A 23,602-nucleotide genomic window follows, 5' to 3' on the forward strand; every position below is an offset into this window, starting at 1 on the left:
TTTGACATCAAACGTTCACCACCACTGCCACATCGAGCATCCAATTAAGCTGCAGTGGGGAAAAAAAGCTTGTTGCAAATCTACACTGACACTTATTTGCAGTGGGTTGTCACACTTGTGCAAAGTCATGCTGGCTCCTTGCATTTGTTTCTTTTTGCTTGTTTGTTTTATTTTAATAGCCTCCAAGTTGTATTTGAGAACAACCATCACATCCACTACTAGTCAGTCTTAATAGAGTCTCTCTCCTTCCCACCACAGAAGTTACTGTCCAACTGATCTACTCCAAATCTGTGATCAGGGCGGCTCTAGCTTTTTGCTGCCCCAAGCATGGCAGTCAGGCAGCCTTTGGCAGCTTGCCTGTGGGAGGTCTGCCGGTCCTGCAGCTTCAGCGTACCTGCCGCCGAATTACCACCGAATCTGTGGGACCCGCGGACCTCCCGCAGGCAAGCCGCCGAAGGCTGCCTGACTGCTGCCCTCGCAGGGACTGGCAGGGCGCCCCCCGTGGCTTGCCGCCCCAGGCACGCACTTGGAGCACTGGTGCCTGGAGCTGCCGCTGTCTGTGATCCAGGTCTGAGGACTCAAAGCCCTGAAGGGCCTGACCATAGTTAGACAGACATAAAAATAAAACAGTACCACGTGTGTCTGGAAGTAAAGAGACTCATGGAAAGGAGCTGAACTCAAAGGGTAAAAACCAAACAAGGTAAACACAATGTTCAAAGCACAAGATTTAGGATTTTTTTGGGGGGTGATGGAGAAATCACACCCTAACGGATTTGGGGGGTTATTGTGTGGGGTTTGGGGTTCTCTTCATGGACAGATCAGTATTTACATGATCATAGCATGCGTCCAAGGGTGGGGGGAGGAAAAAAAAACCTTAGTTTAATTAAGGTTCTGTTGGAAGGGTTGCCATTTAAGCAAGCCCTAAAGATAAAGGAAGTCTCCAATTAAGCCAAGATCCACCTCCATGCGAAATGAGAACCATGCTACCCAAGCTCCCTCAGGCTCCATAATTACACAATGCACTCACTGTCACACCTAACATGGAACAGTGCACAGGACCACATGAAAAAATCATATGTTCAAGTGTTTTTGAATCAGGGCCTTGGCCAAATTGATCTACTTAATGGAGCCAGCTTAAACTCAGAATTTCTCTCCTGTGGGAAATTCCAGCATTTTGAAATTTGTTTTCATTCAGATTTGGAATAATAATAATAAATCCACTACTAGAAATTTCCCTTGAAGCAAAATATGTAAAAAAAAAATTGTCAGTCAAAATATTCCATTCCAATAGGGTCAAAATTGATCAACCTTATCCAAATGTTTTTTTTTTCCCACCTAAATGAAATTGTCAAAATCAGCACGCTCCCACAGAAAGTTTTGATTTTGACAGAATGGCATCTTCTAACATAAAAGCTCCAAAACAATCAATTGTGAGGTTCTCAGCCAGCTCGGCTAATTAACAAAGAATGGAAACCACTCAAGGACAGAACAAGAAAAACCAAACAACCGCGCCCCCGTCCCCAGTTCAGAGAAGCTATGAGACCTTTCCATTACTTTGCCAGCATGGCTGAGCCCAAATGCAAAGGTCAGAAATTGAGCCCAGAACAAGAAGAGTTGATGGAATGTAATTCTGAGCTCCTTCCCTTTCTTCATTTAAAATAGAAGACCCTGAAGTCCACCCAAATCCATTTGTGAATGAGGCGAGGCCACAGTTCATTATATTAAAGTGGGGAGAAACTGTGGAAATAAGATCACGGGAGACAGCTGAATTCAGAACTTGGTCAGTGAAGAGGTCTGCACTCCAGTCCAGCATCACCCATGTGGGCTTTTAGCACATTCAGTTTGGTGTAACCAAAGCTTTGTAACAGGCTTTCAGGCACTGGCCCACTCACGCAGCGTTCATGGCAAGACTGGGGCCTTATTCATTAATTTGTGTATCAGTTTAAAAATGCAGATACCAATGAGTGCAAGTACTACCTAGCTAGACAACTGGAGAGCTGGTTACTGTGCAACCTGCAGAATTACAGTTGTGACAGCTGCCATCTTGGCCAACACACTGCGGCACTGAACTGGCGACCTCCAGAGCTAAAAGCACAAACCACTACAGTTTGAACCAGGGAGAACCAAGCTCCCTTGCTGGGCTGGAACAGACTCTCAGCCTCTGTGGATCAGGTACAGCCGGGGAACTTGTAACACCCATTCATCAGTGTGTGACACACGCTTTTCATTTTGTGCCTATTTATATCTAAGGAATAAATACGCTAGTGAAGGGAGTCATGTGCTATGTGCTTTGTTTCTTATTTCAGAACCTCTTTGGGGGATTTTTCCCACAGTGGTGTTCTTTCTAAGGAAAATAAAAAGAGTGGGGTCATTTGGGCGGTTGACAGGATGTCTGTCCTTAGGAGACTGGGTGACCTATCAGTCACACAGAAATAGCAACTCACTTCTATGGGATTTACCTTCAAACTCTCCAGGTACATCTACACTGCAATACAAGACCCACAGCCAGGGCCGGCTCTGGCTTTTTTGCCGCCCCAAGCAAAAAAACAAAAACAAAAACAAAAAAACCCTGCGGGCCGGCGAAGCGGGGGGGAGGGAGAACCGGACACAAACCTGCGGGCCGGCCGGAGCGGCGAAGGGGGAAACCGGACACAAACCTGTGGGCCGGCCGGAGCGGCGAAGTGGGAGGACGGGACACAAACCTGCGGGCCGGCCGGAGCGGCGAGCGGCGGGGGAGGGACACAAACCTGCCTGAAGTGGGGGGAAAAACGCTTCAGGAACGCCGCCCCTTGGAAACTGCTGCCCCAAGCACCAGCTTGCTCAGCTGGTGCCTGGAGCCGGCCCTGCCCACAGCACAGCTGCAGCTGGCCTGAGCCAGCTGACTTGGGCTTGCAGGGCCTGGATGCAGGGCTAAATCTTGCAGTGTAGACATTGGGGCTAGGGCTGGAGCTTGGGCTCCGAGACCCACCCCCGTCACCAGATTAAAGGGTCTGGGCCTGAACATCTACACTGCAGTTTTTAGTCCCACAGCCCAGGACAATTGATCTGGGTGCTGAGATTCAGAGCCACAGGTCTGTTATTGCAGTGTAGACATCCCTCGCAATTTTTAATTTCCCTTTTCTGCATGACTGGAATAAATGTGACTAACGCATCCATATGTTACGGCACTCGTGGAAATGCTAACTGGCCAACACCGATAAATGTTAGGGGTCTCTGCTTGTCAGGAGTGACTCTGTTCTTGGGTTTACCTGGGTTATCTGAACTCCAGGCAAAGCATCTCAGCTGGAGACACTGCTTGTTTTAGTGGCAAAGATGCCATAACACACAGTAGTTAATGCCACAGCCAAAACAAACAAGTGACTTGGCCTTCAAAGAGTCACCTTGTAGGAAGAGCTGAGTCACTGGTCTCTCCAATTGCCGGGACAGACTTCAAGGGACACAGTCAAGGTTCTAGGTTCCAAATATGCATTTCATTTAAAATCAACGTTTCACTGCAGATACAGCACAAGACAGAATTGCCCCAATTTTCTTCTCTAAGTGATTACTGCAGTGCAGAATGATCAGAAACACACCACCACTCCTCCCCCTGTTCAGAGCACTTAAACACAGAGGCTCAAATTGTGGCTTAAAGCCAGAGCCTGCACTGGGTAAGGCAGAGGGGCCACTCTGCAGTCGGATTCTGTCGGACACAGCCAGAATGCCTCCTGAGGAGTGCACGCTGCATGGGAAACTCGCCCCCATGGATATGCTTTTACTAACAGATTTTTACTGCTTTCTTGAGCAAACCCTCCGAGATTTTCTCTCTTGGCTTAGACATTACAACTCATAGGGCTTGATATTTAAATGTCTGACAAACAGCTGGCCACCTGTTTCTAATTACACAAATTACTGTGTTTATTTTTTAAATTATGACAATTTCTAAACACAGCCCAGTCTGGTGGGGTTACGGGACAGCTCTCCACACTGGTCTGTGGGTGGCCTGGCCTTAAGACACACCTTCAGAGGCCTTTGCTCTTAGAGGTGATTCTTTCTGCCACATCATGTGAGTGTTTTTAATATGCAGCCATGCCTAGCTCATGCACAGGCAGTGAATTGATGGCAGCCCTGAGAGAAGATGCGTGTTCAGCTCTATCTAGTCTAACTATTGTTAAGTTCCTTTGAAATGTTATCACCTTAGGCCAAAGTGCTTGAACCTGGGGGCTTAAATCCACTGGAGTATAGGTCTGGCCCGAGCACCTGCAGTTCCTGTCGACTCCAATGGGACTGGTGAATGCTCAGACCACTTGCATTTAGGTGTCTAACTGGATATAAATGCCCTTACTTCAGGCACCTAAGTTTGAAAAAATTTGACTTTAGCACCTATGTGCACGACCCATTTGTTTGACCTGCCTTCTGTAATATAGAAATACGTAGCAACAGGTATAGTTAACAAATGAAAACCCACAAAGAAAAAATCCCTGCCAAAACAAGCCACGCCCCTGCACACTCTTCTTCCCCTGAGAGAGGATGAGAAAATAAACACGTCACAGATGTCGGTCACGCTGCTTAACGCACTATTGGATGGTGCTCAGAAACGACTCTGATAAGCATGGTATAAAAACCTGAACCGAAGAGTGTAAGCAACAATGGAGACCAAGTCTCATGCCTATAGCCAAGTATTAGGAGAGCGGTTTGGATGGGATAAGGAACAACCTGCGGCCCAAGATGGTGCAGTTTTGAAGGCTATGGACAAAAGTAGAGTTTTACAGGGGATGTGAGGAGTGAGACATTTCTCAGGGTCACATCAAGGGAAGTTTCTGGGCTGGAGGAGGTGGGGAGACCATTGTTCTTGCAGGCTAGTGATCCCAGTCAATGGCACAGAGGAAGAGCTGTCAGCCACCTGTGAGCAGGTTTCCAAAGGGGTGAAGGAGGAGTGCCAGTGGTTGGAAGGGTAGTGTGCAAGCTGTGAGGAGCACTGCTCTTTGACATGGTCCCCACATCCCCTCGCTCACTTTCTCATGCTGGGGGAAAGACTGGTGGGACCTTCTCCTCCCTGTCCACATTGGGGCAACATCCTCCTCTGGGGAGCACACTCCCGATGCAGGAACTGTGACTGTCTATGGTCCCTTTGGGAGGGAGACAGCTCCTCAAGCCTGCTCTCATGCCCTGCGTTCTGTGCATCTGGGAGGGCGATGCATAAAAACAGCAGAATGAAACCAAACACTGTAAGATCTCGGTCCATCTAGCCCAGTATCCTGTCTTCCAACATGGGCCAGTGCCAGGTGTCCCAGAGGGAATGAACAGAATAGAAACCTCAAATGATCCATCCCCTGTTGCTCATTCCCAGTTTCTGGCAAACACAGGCTAGGGACACCATTCTTGCCTATCCTGGCTAATAGCCATTGATGAATCTATCCTCCATGAACTTATCTAGTTCTTTTTTGAACCCTGTTATGGTCTTGGACTTCACAACATCCTCTGGAAAGGAGTTCCACAGGTTGACTGTGCGTTGTGTGAAGAAATACTTCCTTTCATTAGTTTTAAACCTGATGCCTATTAATTTCATTTGGTGACCCCTAGTTCTTGTGTTATGAGAAGTAGTAAATAACACTTCCTTATCTACTTTCTCTACACCAGTCATGATTTTATAGACCTCAATCATATCTCCCTTTAGCTGTCTCTTTTACAAGCTGAAAAGTCCCAGTCTTATTAATCTCTCCTCACACAGAAGCTGTTCCATACCCCTAATTATTTTTGTTGCCCTTTTCTGAACCTTTTCCAATTCCAATATATCTTTTTTGAGATGGGGCAACCACATCTGCACACAGTATTCAAGATGTGGGCGTACCATGGATTTATATAGAGGCAACATGATATTTTCTGTCCTATTATCCACCCCTTAATTATTCCCAGCATTCTGTTTGCTTTTTTGACTGCCGCTGCACATTGAGTGAATGTTTTCAGAGAACTATCCACAATGACTCCAAGATCTCTTTCTTGAGTGGTAACAACTAATTTAGACCCCATCATTTTATATGTATAGTTAGGATTATGCTTTCTAATGTGCATTACTTTTCATTTAACATTAAATTTCATCTGCCATTTTGTTGCCCAGTCACCCAGTTTTGAGATTCTTTTGTAGCTCCTCACAGTCTGCCTGGGTCTTAACTATCTTTAGTAATTTTGTATCATCTGCAAATTTTGCCACCTCACTGTTCACCCCTTTTTACAGATCATTTATGAATATGTTGACTAGGACTGGTTCCAGAACAGACCTCTGGGGGACACCACTATCTCTCTCCATTCTGAAAACTGACCATTTATACCTACCCTTTGTCTCCTATCTTTTAACCAGTTACCAATCCATGAGAGCACCTTCCCTCTTATCCCGTGGCAGCTTACTTTGCTTAACAGCCTTTGGGGAGGGACCTTGTCAAAGGCTTTCTGAAAATCTAAGTACACTGTATCCACTTGGTCCCCCATGGGCTTGTTGACCCCCTCAAAGAATTCTAGGAGGGGTGTTAATAGCTGGGAGACAAGAGCTGGCTGGGATTCTTACCAGGAATGAGTCCTAACCCGTCCCTCCTTTCCACTCCCACAGCAACTTCATTCACCCCTGAAGGAACAAACCACCAGGCCATCCAAGCCACGGCCTGGAAGGGGAAACTGCGCTGGCCAGCAGGACACCAGAGGATGCCTGGGCAGGAAGGTGGGGGCAAGCCAGGGAGGTGAGTTGATCTCAGAGCACAGGCAGTCAGAGCTCAGGAGGCAATCAGCCCAGGTGAGGGGGGTCAGATTGGGGTGATAGGCACGACAGGTAAGGAAGGGTTGCGGGGAATTCGTCTATAAGGGGGAAGCAGGAATTGAAAGCAGGGGAGGGGCCGGTTTTCTGCTCTTCAGCGTAACTTACTGCAGAGGAATATATAGCTGTGTACTCTGCAGTTCTGGACCTCACCCCTTGTGGAGATACCGCTCCACAAAGCCACTAGTACACTGGTGGCAAAACCTCATACTGAGGGTCACGGGCAGCCACCCAGAGCTCCTAACGCAGCCTCAGCACAGTACTCAGCAATGCAGCAGATGTTCTCTCCTATGTGGCCCTCTGCCCCATAGCTATTTCATCGGCAGCAGCTGAGAGCCCTCATCACCTGCTACCATTTTCTCCAGGTGGCATCAGAGGGTTAACAGAGATTGGGTAGGAGACAGACCCAGAGTACAGCAGATACATTTCTGAACCAAGATGGAATGCAGGGTCAGGACCACAGTGCCTTTGCGAGCAAAGAAGAAGGTGCCCAGGACAATGGGATGATTCAACAGGAGCAGCCATGGGAAAGCTATTTTGTAAGGACTCTATGTCCCACATAGCAATGTGACCCCCCTACACCCAACATTTGCTCCAATACAGTGAATTTGTCACTCAGGCTTCATCCATGGGGGAAGAGATGTCACCAATGAGGTCCAACCCCATCTGGGAAGTGCCCAGCCTGGTGTCACACACACTGCATGCTCAAAACAAACCGAGTTCACACAGACACTATCAGCGCGCAGTCTCTGCTTCTTCAGAAGTGAGAGATGCTGCCACGATAAACTCATTTTCCTCCTTTTCTCTCTGGATCCCTGCCAGAATTCTTGTGTTTTTACATGAAGAAAATGAACATAGGTTGACGGAAGCAAGTGGAGAGAGTAAGTTGTTTTACCACAGCCTGAAAAAAAGAGTCTGAACGTACATCACAAAGATCCCCAGAATCTAGCTGAAATCGGTGCAGTTGCACCCACTTACGCCAGGTGTGAATTTGGCCCATGCAGTTTCATTCCAAATGAACAAATCCTTTTGGCCTTACAGCCAGCTCCCAGGATTTGACGTGATTTGGTGCAAAACTTGGATCAAATCTGAACAACTTTTCAGGAGATTTGCCTACATTATATTTTCAGTCACTGTTTTATTGTTACTACAGCAGTAATACCAGAGGCACCAGCCGAGGTCAGGCCCCCATCGTGCTAGGCACTGTACACTGTGACAGACCCAGGCCAGTGGGGTACAGGAGTCTGGTAGAGGACAAATATACTGGTCACTGGATGAGTAGTTTTCTGTTCCCTGAGTGACCAGAGCAGGGGCTGCACTAGAGTAATCAGGAACCTGCTAGAACCAATTAAGGCAGACAGGCTGATTAGAACACCTGCAGCCAATCAAGGCAGCTAATCAGGGTACCTGGGTTTTAAAAGGAGCTCACTCCAGTCAGGCAGGGGGGAGCCAGAGGAGAGGAAGTGCGTGTGAGGAGCTGGGAGCAAGAGGCACAAGGAGCTGAGAGTGGGAGGATGTGCTGCTGGAGGACTGAGGAGTACAAGTGTTATCAGACACCAGGAGGAAGGTCATGTGCTGAGGATAAAGAAGGTGTTTGGAGGAGGCCATGGGGAAGTAGCCCAGGGAGTTGTAGCTGTCATGCAGCTGTTACAGGAGGCACTATAGACAGCTGCAATCCACAGGGCCCTGGGCTGGAACCCGGAGTAGAGGGCGGGCCCGGGTTTCCCCCAAACCTCCCAACTCTTGATCAGACACAGGAGAAGTTGACCCAGACTGTGGGGAAGATCACTGAGGTGAGCAAATCTGCCAATAAGCGCAGGACCCACCAAGGTAGAGGAGGAACTTTGTCACAACACACACTAAGTTTCTGACTCAGGGAGCTTCCAACCTAAACAGACAATGTGTGGGAGGGAAAACAAAGGCACAGATGGATAAAATAACTTAAGTCACACAACTGCTCAGGGGCATATCAGTGAAAAGAACCCAGAACTCTTGGCTACCAGGTCAGTGCCCTATCCACTAGCTCATACAGTCTTTCTATCTATAGCCATGCACACAGACAGACTTTAGTATCAATATTATGGGCCAGATTCCAACATCTTTACTCACATTCAGTAGGACCTTACTCCATAAGTAGTCCCACTGGCGTCAATGGGACTACTCACCCCCAAGCCCACCTCCTCCCTCTACCACGGGCTCCTGCCCCTAGATCACGAAGCAGCTCTCCACTCCACTCAAAGCCACCCTGCTTCACTTTTCCCCAAGGGACTTCCTGTGTATTTCCCTATCCTTAGCCTTTTCCAGGCATCTTCAGGCAAGCCCCTCCAGGGCTCCTTTCTCAGTGGGGCACTACCGGTGGTCTTTAACACAGAGTGTGACAACATTTGAACCTCACCAACAAGCTGCTACTCTGTCTCCAAGTCTCTCCCCCCTCACTAGGTAACAGGACCCCTCTTATTTCCTGCTTCCCCTTCCCAGCTGGCCGTGTTGCAGGTTATCAATTGGGGAACTACAAGTCCCAGCACTCCTGTGGCCTGGGAGGAAACTAGTCACAGGTCAGAGCTGGAACCTGAGCTCTCCTTAAAGTCCGGCTGGCTTACCCTGTGATAATTCCACTGGCTGAATGACTACTCCAGTATGTAACCACGCTGAAGGCTCGCCTCTGCTTTTTATCCTCATAGACACTGCATATGGACAGGCAATGTCTGCGGGCCAAATTCTGCCCTGGGTTATGTGCATCAGGGCCGGCTCCAGGGGTTTTGCTGCCCCAAGCGGCAGGGGAAAAAAAAAAGCCGCGACTGGCGGCACTTTGGAGGCAGCTCCACCGCGCCACCTTCTTCTTCAGTGGCACTTTGGCAAAGAGCCAGACGTGCTGCCCCTTCCCCTTAGTCGCCCCAGACACCTGCTTGCTACGCTGGTGCCTGGAGCCGGCCCTGATGTGCATACAGCACTCGGTGACAATGCATGCAGATGGTGGAGGACAGAATTTGGCCATGCACTCACATTATTTATATTTCAGTAGCATCTGGAGGTTCCTCCAAGGAGAGTGGAGTCCCATTGTACTAGGTGCTAGAGAGTCCCTACCTTGAAGTGCTTGCAGTCCAGGACAAAGGGCGGAAGAAAGGAAGTATTAATACCTGGCTTTACAAATGGGGAATGAGGCTCAGAGAAATATCGGGATTTACCCAACGGGTTTGTGGCAAAGTGAAAACTGAACCCAGATCTTCCATTCCAGTGTCTTAACCACAAGAACATCCTTCCTCCCTACATAGATTTTTTTATTATTTTCTGTACGATGTGTGAAGATAAACAATGGTGCCTACAGGAAATTAAACACTATGCACTGTGGCAAAGGAATTGTTTGCACTCACTGCCTCCTAATGCCACACAAATCAAGGTCAGGAAAGACCCCTTCATTTACACCTTTTACAATGGTTTCTGAATGATGCAAAGCTATCAGAGCACGATAAAAAGTAAAGCGATGCAAGTAAAGCAGATGCGGCAGGATGTGGGAGAACTTACAGCAGATGGCACTAAAATATTAAACCAACATTTCCTTATGTTCAAAGCTCAGCCACAGATTAATGCTGATTACAGAGTCAGTCTATTTAAAACATGGCGATGAAAAATGAGTCCCAGATCGTTAAATCATTCTACCAAACATCTCCCTTCCTCCGAAACTACCTCACTAGCAACTAATGTGCTTTCAACACAAGGGATGTGTTAATGTTATTCCAGCAAGGTTACTTCTAACAAAAAGACTCCTGATAACTAGAACTCCCAGGCATCTATTGAAAAACAAATTCATTGTGAAGCTGCAAAAAACTGCTTCTCCATGGCAATAGCCCTAGGTAGACACAGACATTAAAATAATAATAAATAATAATAATAACAAAACCCAACCCTGACAAAGGTTTGTTTCCATTCTTTTTGAACGCCTCTGCATGATATTTTCGGGAAATGTGGAGCTACAACTGAAATTTCACTCGAGTGGAAGCAGTCACTGCCTGCTCTATTGAGTACAGGCTACTGAGCAGTCTTTCATAATGTTATCACTGAAACAAATTATTCTGATAGGTTCGTTGTGGCTCATAATGCAGCAACAGGGAGTCTGGGGCTCCCCTGCAAAGATTAATGGAGGAGTTCCTTGCTTCTCTTATCTCCTGAAAGCATGTGGCAGGGTGCCTCTTTTGCCACTGTGCTTGACGAGGGATGGTTCAAGAGAGGGCTTTACAGAGCATGAACGGCAATTAATTGTTCAGCACAAACAGAAGCCATATTATGAGCTCTGTGGGCCGTCTATGGCTGTTACCGTACAACTGCTTGCAAAGAAATAAATGGTGCTTTGCTACGGAGACGGTAGGCATATTGCTCATTTCTGTGACTAGACGGAAATCATACAGAGAGGGGTGCTGGGCTTATCATGTATTCAGCAGCTGAGCCACGGCATAGAATGTGAGCTGGCTCTCATTCTCCACTGCCCTGGTGCCTCCATCTGCCAAAGTCTACACAATGAAGCCACCTGAGCCCAGGGCGGGGAGGGGCTGTTCTGCAGGAGAGGACCCAGCAGGGCAGAGGCCTGCTCGAGGGCAAAAAAAGTCATATCCCTGGGAATAAGTACATGAAGGCTATGGAGCCCATCCGAGGCCCACTGAAGTCTGTCTATGGTATTTACATGACCCCCACTACCAAAGTATCTGAGCACCTTACAGTCTGTAATAAATTTACCCTTATCACACCCCCATGTCAAAAGGAAGTGCCATCACCCCTTTTTACAAACAGAACGAAAGCAAGAGACCAACTTACCCAAGGTGTCCCACGTAGCCTGTGACTAGGTTGACCAGACAGCAAGTGTGAAAAATTAGGACTGGGGGTTGGGAGTAATAGGCACCTATATAAGAAACAGCCCCAAATATCAGGACTGTCCCTATAAAATTTGGACCTCTAGTCACCCTGCCTGTGACAGAACCAGAAATTGAACCCAAGTCTATCTAACCACTAGGCAGTCAAGATACTCAGTGGTTTGAGCATTGGCCTGCTAAACCCAGGGTTGTGAGTTCAATCCTTGAGGGGGCCACTTAGGGATCTGGGGCAAGAATTGGTCCTGCTAGTGAAGGCAGGGGGCTGGACTCAATGACCTTTCAAGGTCCCTTCCAGTTCTAGGAGATTGGTATATCTCCAATTATAGTCACTAGACCACCCCTCCTCTGTGAGGAGGAAAATCCTTCCACTGATTTTAATAACGTTTGTTCAGTCTATCTGGAGTGGCCAGGTATGAAGTGGGAGAACCCATGTGCAGAAGTCTAGGCTAGGACATAGAGACTAAGGAAAAGTCACATGCATAGGACTCAAAATAAGATTTTTTTTTTAGAACGATAGAGTAAACCTCTGTTTTGTTTGCCTTTAGTATAAAAATAAAAGGACAGATAGCTGATTTTATAACATGAACAGCCATAGGGAGTGGGGTTAAGAGAAGCTGAGGTGTTGTCTAACAATTCTGCCCTCAGTTACAACTGCAGCAAACCCATTAAGCCCATGGAGTAACTGAGGATAGAATTTGACACCAGGTCCGTATACATCGTCATTCAGAACTTGCTCATATTTACAAGCATTGTGTGGTTTTCACCGTAGATCTCACCAATGCCAGAATTCTTGACAATAACAATACTGTGCATTTTACTGGGCTTGTATATATGGTGGCAAGATGCAGTCTTCAGGGGGTGGGGGAGAATGAACTGGAGAGCATGGTAGCATGTTGTGCTTTAGCTGTTCCTTGTAGGCATAAACCAAAAGGTACCTTGTGAAAATGAATGGAGTCCTGCTTGAAATGGGACTACATCAACACAAACAAGGTACCTCCTACTTCATGCCAGCAGGGTCTACATGGAGCAGTTAGAGTACTCCATATTGGCATGCTCTACAATTCACAACCTCATGCCATCACATAGACAAGTCCTATTTTCAAAGCACAACATCCCAGAGAAGTAGGTGCATAAGTATTGTTATCCCCATTTTACAGATGGGGAAAACAGAGAGAAAGGCAAAGTGATTTACCCAAAGCAAGGCAATGGTCGGGCTTGGACTAGGACTCAGGAACGCAGGCCCCTTGGAAGGCACGAGACTGACTTCATAGCACTCAAAGTCAACGTTGGGAGGAAAAAAGAGAAATGTAGAAAAGAAAGAAACATTTCTTTTTCCAGAGACTGATGGCTTCCCAGCTGTGCCATCCCAGCTATGATCCAGATTAATGGACAATGTTCAAGGGAACAGTACATGACACACTTACAGGTGAGACAAAGGTGCTTCATCGATGGTGAAGGCCTTGATTTAGCAAAACACTTAATCATATGCTTAATGTGTTAGAGAGCAGTATATCAAGTCTGGTATCAGAGGGGGAGCCGTGTTAGTCTGGATCTGTAAAAGCAGCAAAGAGTCCTGTGGCACCTTATAGACTAACAGACGTTTTGGAGCATGAGCTTTCGTGAGTGAATACCCACTTCATCTGTTATATCCATCCCCAGACAGTTCCTCTGCCCTTCCCTGACATACACTTTGGGAGGTTTTTTTAATTAATGGGAATACAAGAGCTGGACAGAAAGCTATTGATCTGACTGGCCTTCTTTCCGATTTGCTTCAGTTCAGCCTTCTTTTGGCTTGATTGCCGATGCCCAAAGTGCTCATGCAGGCCTTCCCCCATAGCCAATAGGACTTTTCTTAATCGGCATATAAGCCTATTTAAATCAGTTACTGGGCCTGATCCTCAGCTGGTTCAACAGAAATCAAGAGCACTTTGCCAGTTCACGCCAGCTGTGGATCTAGCCCTGCCTGTTGTTCAGTTTTTCCTGATATATTGAAATCTGAGATGCTGCAAGCCAGGAGTTTCTTAGAACAAACCCAAGACTCCAGGTTACAGTTACAGCGAGAAGTTACATGTCAATTCTTCTTTCTGTTTGGCTTAATGTAAAATATTGAGTATAAATAAAGGTTTGATATGAATGAGCAGGCTGCAGTTTCAGTATTAGAAAGGCCAAAGTCAGCTGAGCTGGCAGCCATCTTCAACTATTTGTTCTGCAAAAGGAAAGGGAGGGAAATAATAATATAGCCAGTGATTGTATGACTCTGACCAGAGCGCATGTGATCGTGCCACTGTCACAGGCTAACTCACTGCTCACGTCACCTCCTGCTGGCCAATCTGGGAATTAGCTCTGCCAGCTTCCTCTCTCCCTCCGGTGGCATCATCTCCCATCCTGTCTCACTGCAGCCCTTCTCACTTCCGGATCGGCAGCTTTCTCTTTGTGACTTGGCCTCCAGCCAGGTCACTAAAGTCCTCCCCTTCTGGGGAAGTCACAGTCTTTCCAGATCTGCTGGCTGGCTGGAGTCCCCAATGTTCTTTATCACTCCCCAGTGGCTGGTAGGGGAACTCAGGCCCACCCTCTACACTGGGTTCCAGCCCAGGAACCCTAAAACAAGCAGCCGCGGTCCCCATGCAGTCCTACCTTTTCTTGCTGTTTCCCTGGGCTTCTTCCTAAATAACTAGCTCCTACCCGCTCTGGGTTTGCCAGCCTTCAACTCCTTCCCCTCAGAGAGTGACTACAGCCTACTTCCCTACAGCCTCTCCCAGTAGCAGCCCAGCTTTATACAGGCCCCACCTGTTCCTGCACAGGTAAGTCTGTCCCTCTAATGAGAGCTTTCTTCTTGCCCTCCAATCTACTAGGTTATCTGGCCCATCTGGCCTCCATTAACCCCTCCTATTCCGGTGTGGACTGCACACCCCATCACAGCCACACGGAGAAATCAAATCTCATGATCTTTGACAAAAGCTAGCAGGGCCTCTCTATGGCGAATGGAATGGCAATATCTCCTATCTTACAAAAGATGACTGTTAGACATGGTAAAATGGAAAGGAGAAATGACTGGCCATTTTCATCATTACCACTGGATGGCAACAGACATTAAATAGAGACTTTGAATTAGCACTGTACAAACCACACATCTATCTGTTGTGTTCCATGGTACTTTTTTGGGGGTGCTCCGGTGCAGGGAGGGGGGAGAGAGTGAGTGATTATAAGGTACCAAGCAAACACACACAGATTCTCTGAAGGTATGATACACAGCAAACTCACAGCAATGTAGTCAGTCAGTGAGGCTATGAGCTTGTTTCAAGTAAAATGCTGTGATTTCACATTGACTCACTCCAGAAGCTCTACAATCTGTGCATTTATTCCATGGAGCATGAATTCAAAATCAATTTGCATTTCCATGTTCAGCGCCAGAATTAATCCAGTCGAATCAGTGTAACAGAATGCCCGTTTAGTCCTGTAAACTGATATCATTATGGACATTGGTACTTTGTACACACTACACAATAAGGATAAGTTGCAAAATACATGAATGTTTATATATGAAGCTAAATGGTTGATGATTGACAGTTCTTGGACTACATCTACCCTGACAGTAACTAACCAGAGCCAGGGAACAATCTGAACTATAGTATGGACCTAAATTCATGCCGGTGTCGCTCAATGACATCACTGACTTTACTGCCAACAAGGATGAACTTTGCCTTATAATTTTTTCTTGCAGTTGATAAAGTTCCAATATTATAGACTTTGAGTATCAAAAGCTATTGTTCTGGCTACATGATGCTTTTTGTTACAGTCCCTGTTCACTTCTAATTATTTGCAGAATATCTCCTTTAAGGCTGAAATTTTGTAGGCTTGGTCTCCCAGCCCAAAGAGAAATACTGCAGAATGTTTTAAGCTAACTCATTCAGCCCCTTGTGAATTCTCCAAAAGAGATACAAACGTACTGTTCACAGGTTGGAAAAACAGACATGTACAGCACTTCTTAAGGGACCATTTAATTAGATACAGCGACGGGTGCATTAATCCCTCAAACAGAAAAGCATTATTGGCCAGATCCCAGCATTGCTAACCCCAAGAGTTCAAAAATCATGAGTCAGCCTCCCAACAGTCTTGAGATTGACTTAAAAATAATGACATCTTAAAAAAAAACCAATATTTTTTTATTTATCTTTGTCATAACCTAATAAAAGGGTAATAATTGTAGATATACTAATCTCCTAGAACTGGAAGGGACCCTGCAAGGTCATCAAGTCCAGCCCCCTGCCTTCACTAGCAGGACCAATTTTTTTGCCCCAGATCCCTAAGTGGCCCCCCTCAAGGATTGAACTCACAACCCTGGGTTTAGCAGGCCAATGCTCAAATCACTGAGCTATCCCTCCCCCCTTCACCTTTGGGGTTCACATTTTCAAGCACTGCTCCACAACTCGTGGGGCTAAAAGGTTATTTTATTTTTCATGGATGCTGATATTCTCAGCTAATCACATGTCTTCTGAGGTTTAAGAAGAGCACCAAATATTGCAAGACTATCAGTGAAATTGTGAGTGAGCAACATTGGGATCCTCAGCTGGTGTAAACTAGCAGAGCTTTATTGAAGTCAATGGAGCTACAGCGATTTATGCCTGTTGAGGATCTGGCCCATATTTCTGCATAAAGGGGCCTGATCCTGTGAGATGCTGAACACCCTCTACTCCCTTAGAATAATAGAATATCAGGGTTGGAAGGGACCTCAGGAGGTCATCTAGTCCATCCCCCTACTCAAAGCAGGACCTAATCCCCAACTATATCATCCAAGCTAGGGCTTCGTCAAGCCTGACCTTAAAAACCTCTAAGGAAGGAGATTCCACCACCTCCCTAGGTAACCCATTCCAGTGCTTCACCACCCTCCTAGTGAAAAAGTTTTACCTAATATCCAACCTAGACCTCCCGCTCTGCAACTTGAGACCTTAGTGGGCTGCATACGTTTATTGGCACACTTGTAGATATACCAGAGAGTTCTCTGGAGTGTCTGCCCAGGGAAATAGCAGCTATTGAAATACAGAGCTGAGCACATATGTATTGTTGGCTAAGCACTGACAAACAAGAATAAACTAGTTAGTAGCTGTCCAGGGTAGCAGGGCCGACTCCAGGCACCAGCGAAGGAAGCAGGTGCCTGGGGTGGCCAATAGAAAGGGGCAGCGCTCCGTCCGTTATTGGGGCGGCGTGTCCGATCTGCGGCGGGAATTCGGCGGTGGGTCTTTCAGCAACTCAGTCTTTGGCGGCACTTCAGCAGCCGCTCAACTCTGTTTCAGTCTTCGGCGGCAATTCAGCGGCAAGCCCTTCACTCACTCTTGTCCTCTTCGGCGGCACCTCAATTGGGTCTTCTTTCTTTCTTTCTTTCTCCCTCCCCACTGCTTGGGGCAGCAAAAAAGCTGGAGCTGGGCCTGGTGGGTAGGGAAAGTTTCCACCACCAACAATGAAGGGAATACAAGTGGCAAATGCTGACTTAATGAGAGACAAGTGGGGAAATCCACTGGTGTCCCTAGGAATCTCATGTGAATCAAAAAGAGATATAGCCTTGGTAGTGAACTGGCATCAGTTTAAGCAATGAAAGGGTGGGAGGAATTCATCAAGGGAAAATACATGCTGAAAATCGAGGAAAAATATGTTGGGCCAAATTCATCCTAAGTGTAAGTCCACTGAGTTCAGTGAGGTTACAGCAGGGATGAGTTTGGCCTATGGAGTCCCATTCTGCTCAAAGACACTCATGTGCAATTCCTATGGAACTCCGTGGGAGATTTCTCTCTCTCTCTCTGACAGTAGAAACTGGCCCTGTATCAAGAGAGAATGCTGAAAAACTACAGTAGGAACAGCTTAGCAAAGCATGAGTAAGTAATGAATAAAACCCTTTGGAAAAAACTATCACCACTAATGAATATTTTAAAAAACCCCTCAGTGTTTACAGGGAAGAGATCTAGCCAGCTGTTTAATGCCATCCCTGGCATATCCCAGATTTGAACAAGTGCGTGGGGGCGGGGGGGAAGCGGGAACAGATAGAATTTATCCCAACCACTCTTCCACTGGTGCAGAAATTCATTCACCAATTCCTCAGTCCAGTACCCCTGGAGCACAGAGGACCTAAAGCTTTATGAAAGGGGCAGCTGGGCACTCCTGTATCATAGCACTCATCTCACAAAGGCCCTTCCCTTGTCAGAATGTCTTGGGCCAGCGGAACAATCCCTAGACGAACGTTCTAGTGAGCATACATTCAGACAGCCTTGTGGCTGCTCTGATTTCTGCTGGAGCATGGTGTGGCCCCAGGATTAGAGAAGGCAGAAAGATAGAATAGAGCCACTTCTGTGCTTTTGTCAGCTGGGCTGGGAATGAGCTCACTACAATGGAGGATTGAGCCCTCCAACTCTGAAGTATTAAAATATAAAATTAGGCACTTTTTAAATACCAAATTTTGTTAATTTGTTACCCCCAAATTAATAGCATCTTCCATTGCAAGCATGAGACCCGATCTTGCAGCCCCTCACTCACCTGAGTCAGTTTGCTGGTTTTGGTTCACTGTAATACAATAGGTTAATTTTTAAAGTGTTCCCCATAAATTCACCATACAGGTCCGTGGTAAGTCATGGAGTTAAAGCCCCTGCACGTGTATTTTACAAAGTGTGGCTATGCCCTAAAAAGTTGCTTGGTAACCATGCTACTGTAGAGTTTCCATATTTGTTGTGTCACACTGATTTCCATATCAAACTCGCTTCATTTGCAAATAGAAAGGTGGTTCCTAACTGCCAGCCTCACAACTCAATCTGAGCTCTCTCAGTCAGGGTGGGTAACTCTCCTTTTAGATATCACCAACAGTGGTGCGAACAGGTGGACAAAGGGAGAGCTCAGAGCTCCAACAATCCTCAGCAGGTATAGAGTCCCTTGGGAACGACAGACAGCTGGGGTAGATTAGAGCAGTCCCAGGCGACTCTAAGCTGTAGGCAGGACCAGTCAGACAGGGAGATCCCATATCCACTCCCTCTCTGCTGCATCCCGTGGAAGCAGCGAAGAGTCTGGGCCATTGTCTAGTTAGAGGTGAAGTTCCCTAAAATCTTAAACGGCAGACAATAAAAAGACAGATCCATTCTCTCTCACACATGCCTTGCGAATTCAGCTATGTATTTGCATTGGAGAGAGACTAGAGACATTTCCCCCAAAAAGAATAAGGCACAGTGATAGCGTGAATCACCTTAACGGACCTCAGTTCAGATTTGACTGAGGCCATACATTTGGTCATGCTGTAGGTTTGGTGCTTCCAATCTAGTCTCTACTGGACCTTTCTTCATATAATAAAAGGCACCACACGGTCTGGTTGTCTCTGTTTTAAAGGGACCCTACTAGCTCAAGCTGTTGCAGATCTGGATTCAAGTGCAGTTGGCTGAGCTGAGTAATGGGGAAGCTGCTCTCCCCCACATACAATTACAGCACCTGGTTGTGAAACACCTATCTTTAAACAATGCTGCCCTTTCACAGGCACTAGGATTAGACTCCCATTTCCGTATGTTTTATTTACGTAATCTCCTGCTCTCCCAACCCCCCAGGTTAACTGAGGGAGCAGCATTACACTGATTTATTCTTAACATAGCAAAGGTCACCCTAACATAAGACCCTTGAGTGACAAGAAGTGGAAGCTAGACTGAAGGCCAAACCCTAAACTCTGAATTACTCATTACTGAATGATTCCTTTTTGATAATTACAGGCCAGGGCCTGAGGTTCTTGCTAAGGTTTTTACTCAGTCCTTAGTTAAGTCCATCCCCTCTGTTGTGTGAACTAAGAACCAACACTAGACTAAGACCTTTAGCATTTGGCCCGACAGCAGCAGCAGGAACATTTCCCAGGATCTGAGCATTAGCAAAATGAAATTATACTTGCATAATTCACAAGACTTGAGAGTGGCCACCACAAGCCAACTCATTTTTATGGATGGAAGGGGTTCTACAGCACCACGGGATTCTTTCAGGCAGACTATTCCAGCCATCAAAAAGCTATTTGTTCATCTGAACTATTTCCCCCACCCCCAATCTGGTTGTCCCCCCAACCCCATTCCTGTGGCCAACACAACTCATGGAAGAGCCTGACTTGTTGCTTCCGCTGCTGAGTTTGTGTAGGGTTAGCACAATTTCAGAGCGTACAGTAGAACCTCAAAGTAACGAACTGACAGGTCAACCTCATACCTCATTTAGAACCAGGCAGCAGCAGAGATAACAAATAAAGCAAATACAGTACAGCACTGTGTTAAACGTAAACTACTAAAAAATAGAGGGAAAGTTTAAAAAAAGATTTGACAAGGTAAGGGAACTGTTTTTGTGCTTGTTTCATTTAAATTAAGATGGTTAAAAGCAGCATTTTTCTTTTACATAGTAAAGTTTCAAAGTTGTTTTAAGTCAATGTTCAATTGTAAACTTTTGAAAGAACATCATAACATTTTGAAAAGTTCTGGTCTTACTGTCCTAATTTAGGGTAAATATCCAATGAGTTGAGTGGAGGTAAAGGATCTAAGAACCATCACTACCTCATCGCTTTCTGTTCCAGCTGCAAGGAGTGCATCTCCGATCTGCCTTGGCTAATTAAAACAGTGAGCACTTCACACCTAATTGTGTTTTCAAAAATCCAACCCCAACCTTCTCTCAGAGGAGAGGAAAGAAGAGAAGACCCCTCAACTGCTATGAGTCACACTGCTTAATGTGCTTCTAGATGGTGCCCACATGACAGGGCTATGGGCACGATATATGACAGTGGGTAGAGTAGAAAGGCAGTTTGACTACAGTCAGGACTGCAGGATTGGACCCAAATAAATTCCAATCAAAATAATATAAAGGCACAAGGGTCTAGGCCATGGCTACACTACAAAATTAAATAGACAACTCACATCAGCATATATCCGCCACAGTAATTACATCGCTTGTGCGTGTCGACACTTCATTCCTGGTGTCGGCAGTGTGCGTCCTCACCAGGAACACGTGTATCAACTGTACTGTCAGTGCAGGACATTTCAGAGGATGGCTCCTGAAAGCCAGTAACAGTTGACGTAAGCAACGCAGTGTGTACACCGACACTGCGTCGACCTAATTACATTGACCTTGACTCTTCACCGCTTGTGGAGGTGGAGTTATTAAGTTGATGTGAGGGGGCGGTTATGTCAGTGGGACTGAAATTTAAGTGTGGACATTTCCATAGCTGAGGTAAGCTGCCTTGCGTCAACTGAACTTTGTAGTGTAGACTAGACCCCAGTCTTTCTATTAATTGTATAGACAGATTTATAACAGCAGAAGGGACCATTGTGATCATCCACTCAAACTTCCTGCATAGCACAGGCCATAGGACTCCGCCCACAGATTCTGACATCAACCCAGCAACTTCTGGCTGAGCTGGTACAGTTCTTTTACAAATACATCCCACCTGGATTTAAAGCGATGAAGAATCAACCCCACCTTTTGGTGAGTGGTTCTAGTGGTTAATTACCCTGCATTGTTCAAGATATCTGCCTTGTTTCCAGTTTGAATTGGTCAAGCTTCAAACTCCAGCCACTGGTCTTGTTATGCCTTTGCCTGCTAGATTAAAAAACCCTCCTACATTAATCATACACATCCCCCATTCGCAGCATTCAAGAAAAACATGTTACTTAGACAACATAAATTTCTGCATTTACCTTTTTGCTTATTTAAAAATGGCAGTGAGGGGGAAGCCAAGGAACTTCTTTTCCCAGAGTCCTTGGATGACAGTTTACTTTGGTTAACAACTGTTGCTTCAAGTGGCTTCTTCTGAATTATTTTTTCTTTTAGTTCTTCAGTATCGATGGCAGAGGTTGGTGGCTCAACACTTACTTTGGGTGCTACAAAAGAGCATTTCAGATAGGAAGCAGACTCAGCTAGATTTTCCCTGTTCATCCTACTCTCTGTTGTCTTACTTACTTCAAAGTCAGAAGCATCAGTTCTCGAACCACTCTCTTCCCGGATTATGTCCATGATTATTGGTTTCATGAGAGGAGAATCTTGCTCCCTCTTGGGACTTTCTTCGGAAGCTGAAGAGGCATCGCATGACTCGATAATCAGTTCGCTGTCGAGTTCAGCTTCACGCTCTTCCCTCAGGATGCTGTACTGTATTGAAGGAGAAGCAGGCGAAGGGGGAGGCCCTCCGATATGACTGAAGGTCATGTAGCTGGAGTGTAGCATCTCTTCAGCAGCTAGCGGGTCTTCTGAGACCAGCTCTATCTCAGAGTCGCCAGACTCGGCACTGCTGGCTTCGTTATCTAAGGGGGATGAAACAGCTGGACGCCCTGGCTTGCTTTTCTGATCTTGTTTTTCTGTATAAAGACCTGGTGAACGCTGGACTTCAGAGGTTTCAAAAGAAAAGCCCTTTGCTTCTTTAATGGCACCGATGAGCTCATCCTCTGACAGGCTGCATTTACCTTGAGATTCTGAGCCAGATGGTTCTGTTATCCCATGGAGAGAGAGAGAGAGAGAGAGAGAACACAAGATTGTTAACAAAGATAACTTCTGATTGCTTTAAATCACTGTCTGTTGCCTAATCAAACACAGATTCAGCTAGAAGGACTGGTTACATAAGCAGGCAACAGTACCTTTAATAATAAACAATTATACCTAGCTCTGAGATCTATGGATGGAAATGTGCTTTACAAGGAGGTCAGTGTCATCGTGTGCCCAAGGTCTCCCAGCAACCTAAGATTATCTATTTTTTAAATGGGAAAATTATCAAGATAAGAATGACAGACATAAATATACACTTGGGGTGTGCATGTGCAGGGGCATGCACAAACGCAAGCGCACACAGAGTAAGTATTTCGGAAACATTTTATTGAATTTATAAAGGAAAACGTTCTTAGCGATCTCTTGGCAATGGATGTTCATTTCAGTGTTTTGTATGCAACATGCAATATTCTTTTTAATAAGGCAATATTCTCACTCGCACTGCAATTCATACTTGGGATTGAATTTTGAGTACCATGGATTAGAAAGACTCAAATCCAATGTGAGCTGCTTGTCAAATATGCTGTGTGCATCATGAACAAGGTAACAATGGAAATTAACCTTATTCTGTTTTTACTCAAGCAAAGACCCACTGAAGCCAATGAGGGCTGTCTTGGGTAAAGGCTCAGTGAAATCTGAGGAAAAATCTCATGATTTGGACTGACATCATTTGACCTGTATCAGAGGGGTAGCCGTGTTAGTCTGGATCTGTAAAAAGCGACAGAGAGTCCTGTGGCACCTTTAAGACTAACAGGTGTATTGGAGCATAAGCTTTCGTGGGTGAATACCCACTTCGCCAGACTCATGTAATGGAAATTTCCAGAGGCAGGTATAAATATGCAGGCAAGAATCAGTCTGGAATAATTTGACCTGTTATATTTAAACCCTTTTTAATATTTATATTGGTCACTCTCCATCTGGATACAAAGGAGCAAGCCTTCTGTTGACCACACCGGGAGTTTTGGGGGTATGAGGAATGCAGAATCAGGTCCCTCCCAATCTACTAAATTTGGATAATGAATAATCATCTGTTCTGGAGTCCCAGATGAAGGACCATATTCTATAACAGCTACTTGGATTTATGTAATTATAAAACAGCAAATATATATGCATGTCTGAATTCTAGGAATGGCTGATCATAGCACCTATTATTAAGGTTGCCTGACACTTCCCATTATAAGACTCTGTTTTCAGTTGCCTCTAATTTTGCCTAACTTTAACCATTTGGGCTAAAATATTCCATGCAATATATCTGTGTCAAGCTGATTTTTTTTAATGTTTCAGCTAAAATGGTTCAGCTGCTGCAGAGAACAAGTCTAGGGAAAATACGTTGTTTTGCCCATGTTAAAAAAATATTCTGGTAACCTTTTCTTTGTGAAGTTCTACTGGCTCCATGCTTTGGAGCAGGGAATTCAAATGTGATCGGGGGTAGCGTTTGTGT

At 45.8% G+C, this 23,602-nt stretch overlaps 1 protein-coding gene across 2 annotated transcripts in view; it reads right to left on the bottom strand.

The window, feature by feature from the left end:
* The window catches only part of RTN1 (reticulon 1), a 200,789-nt gene that overhangs the window by 48,751 nt on the left and 128,436 nt on the right, over positions 1-23,602 (bottom strand). For both annotated transcript variants that reach the window (XM_045015349.1, XM_045015350.1), the window contains exon 3: positions 21,324-22,106. In XM_045015349.1, coding sequence (XP_044871284.1) covers positions 21,324-22,106 — 783 coding nt within the window. The remainder of the gene's footprint in view (positions 1-21,323; positions 22,107-23,602) is intronic.

Source organism: Mauremys mutica, chromosome 4, assembly GCF_020497125.1.
Source record: "Mauremys mutica isolate MM-2020 ecotype Southern chromosome 4, ASM2049712v1, whole genome shotgun sequence".
Classification (NCBI taxonomy): Eukaryota; Metazoa; Chordata; order Testudines; family Geoemydidae; genus Mauremys; species Mauremys mutica.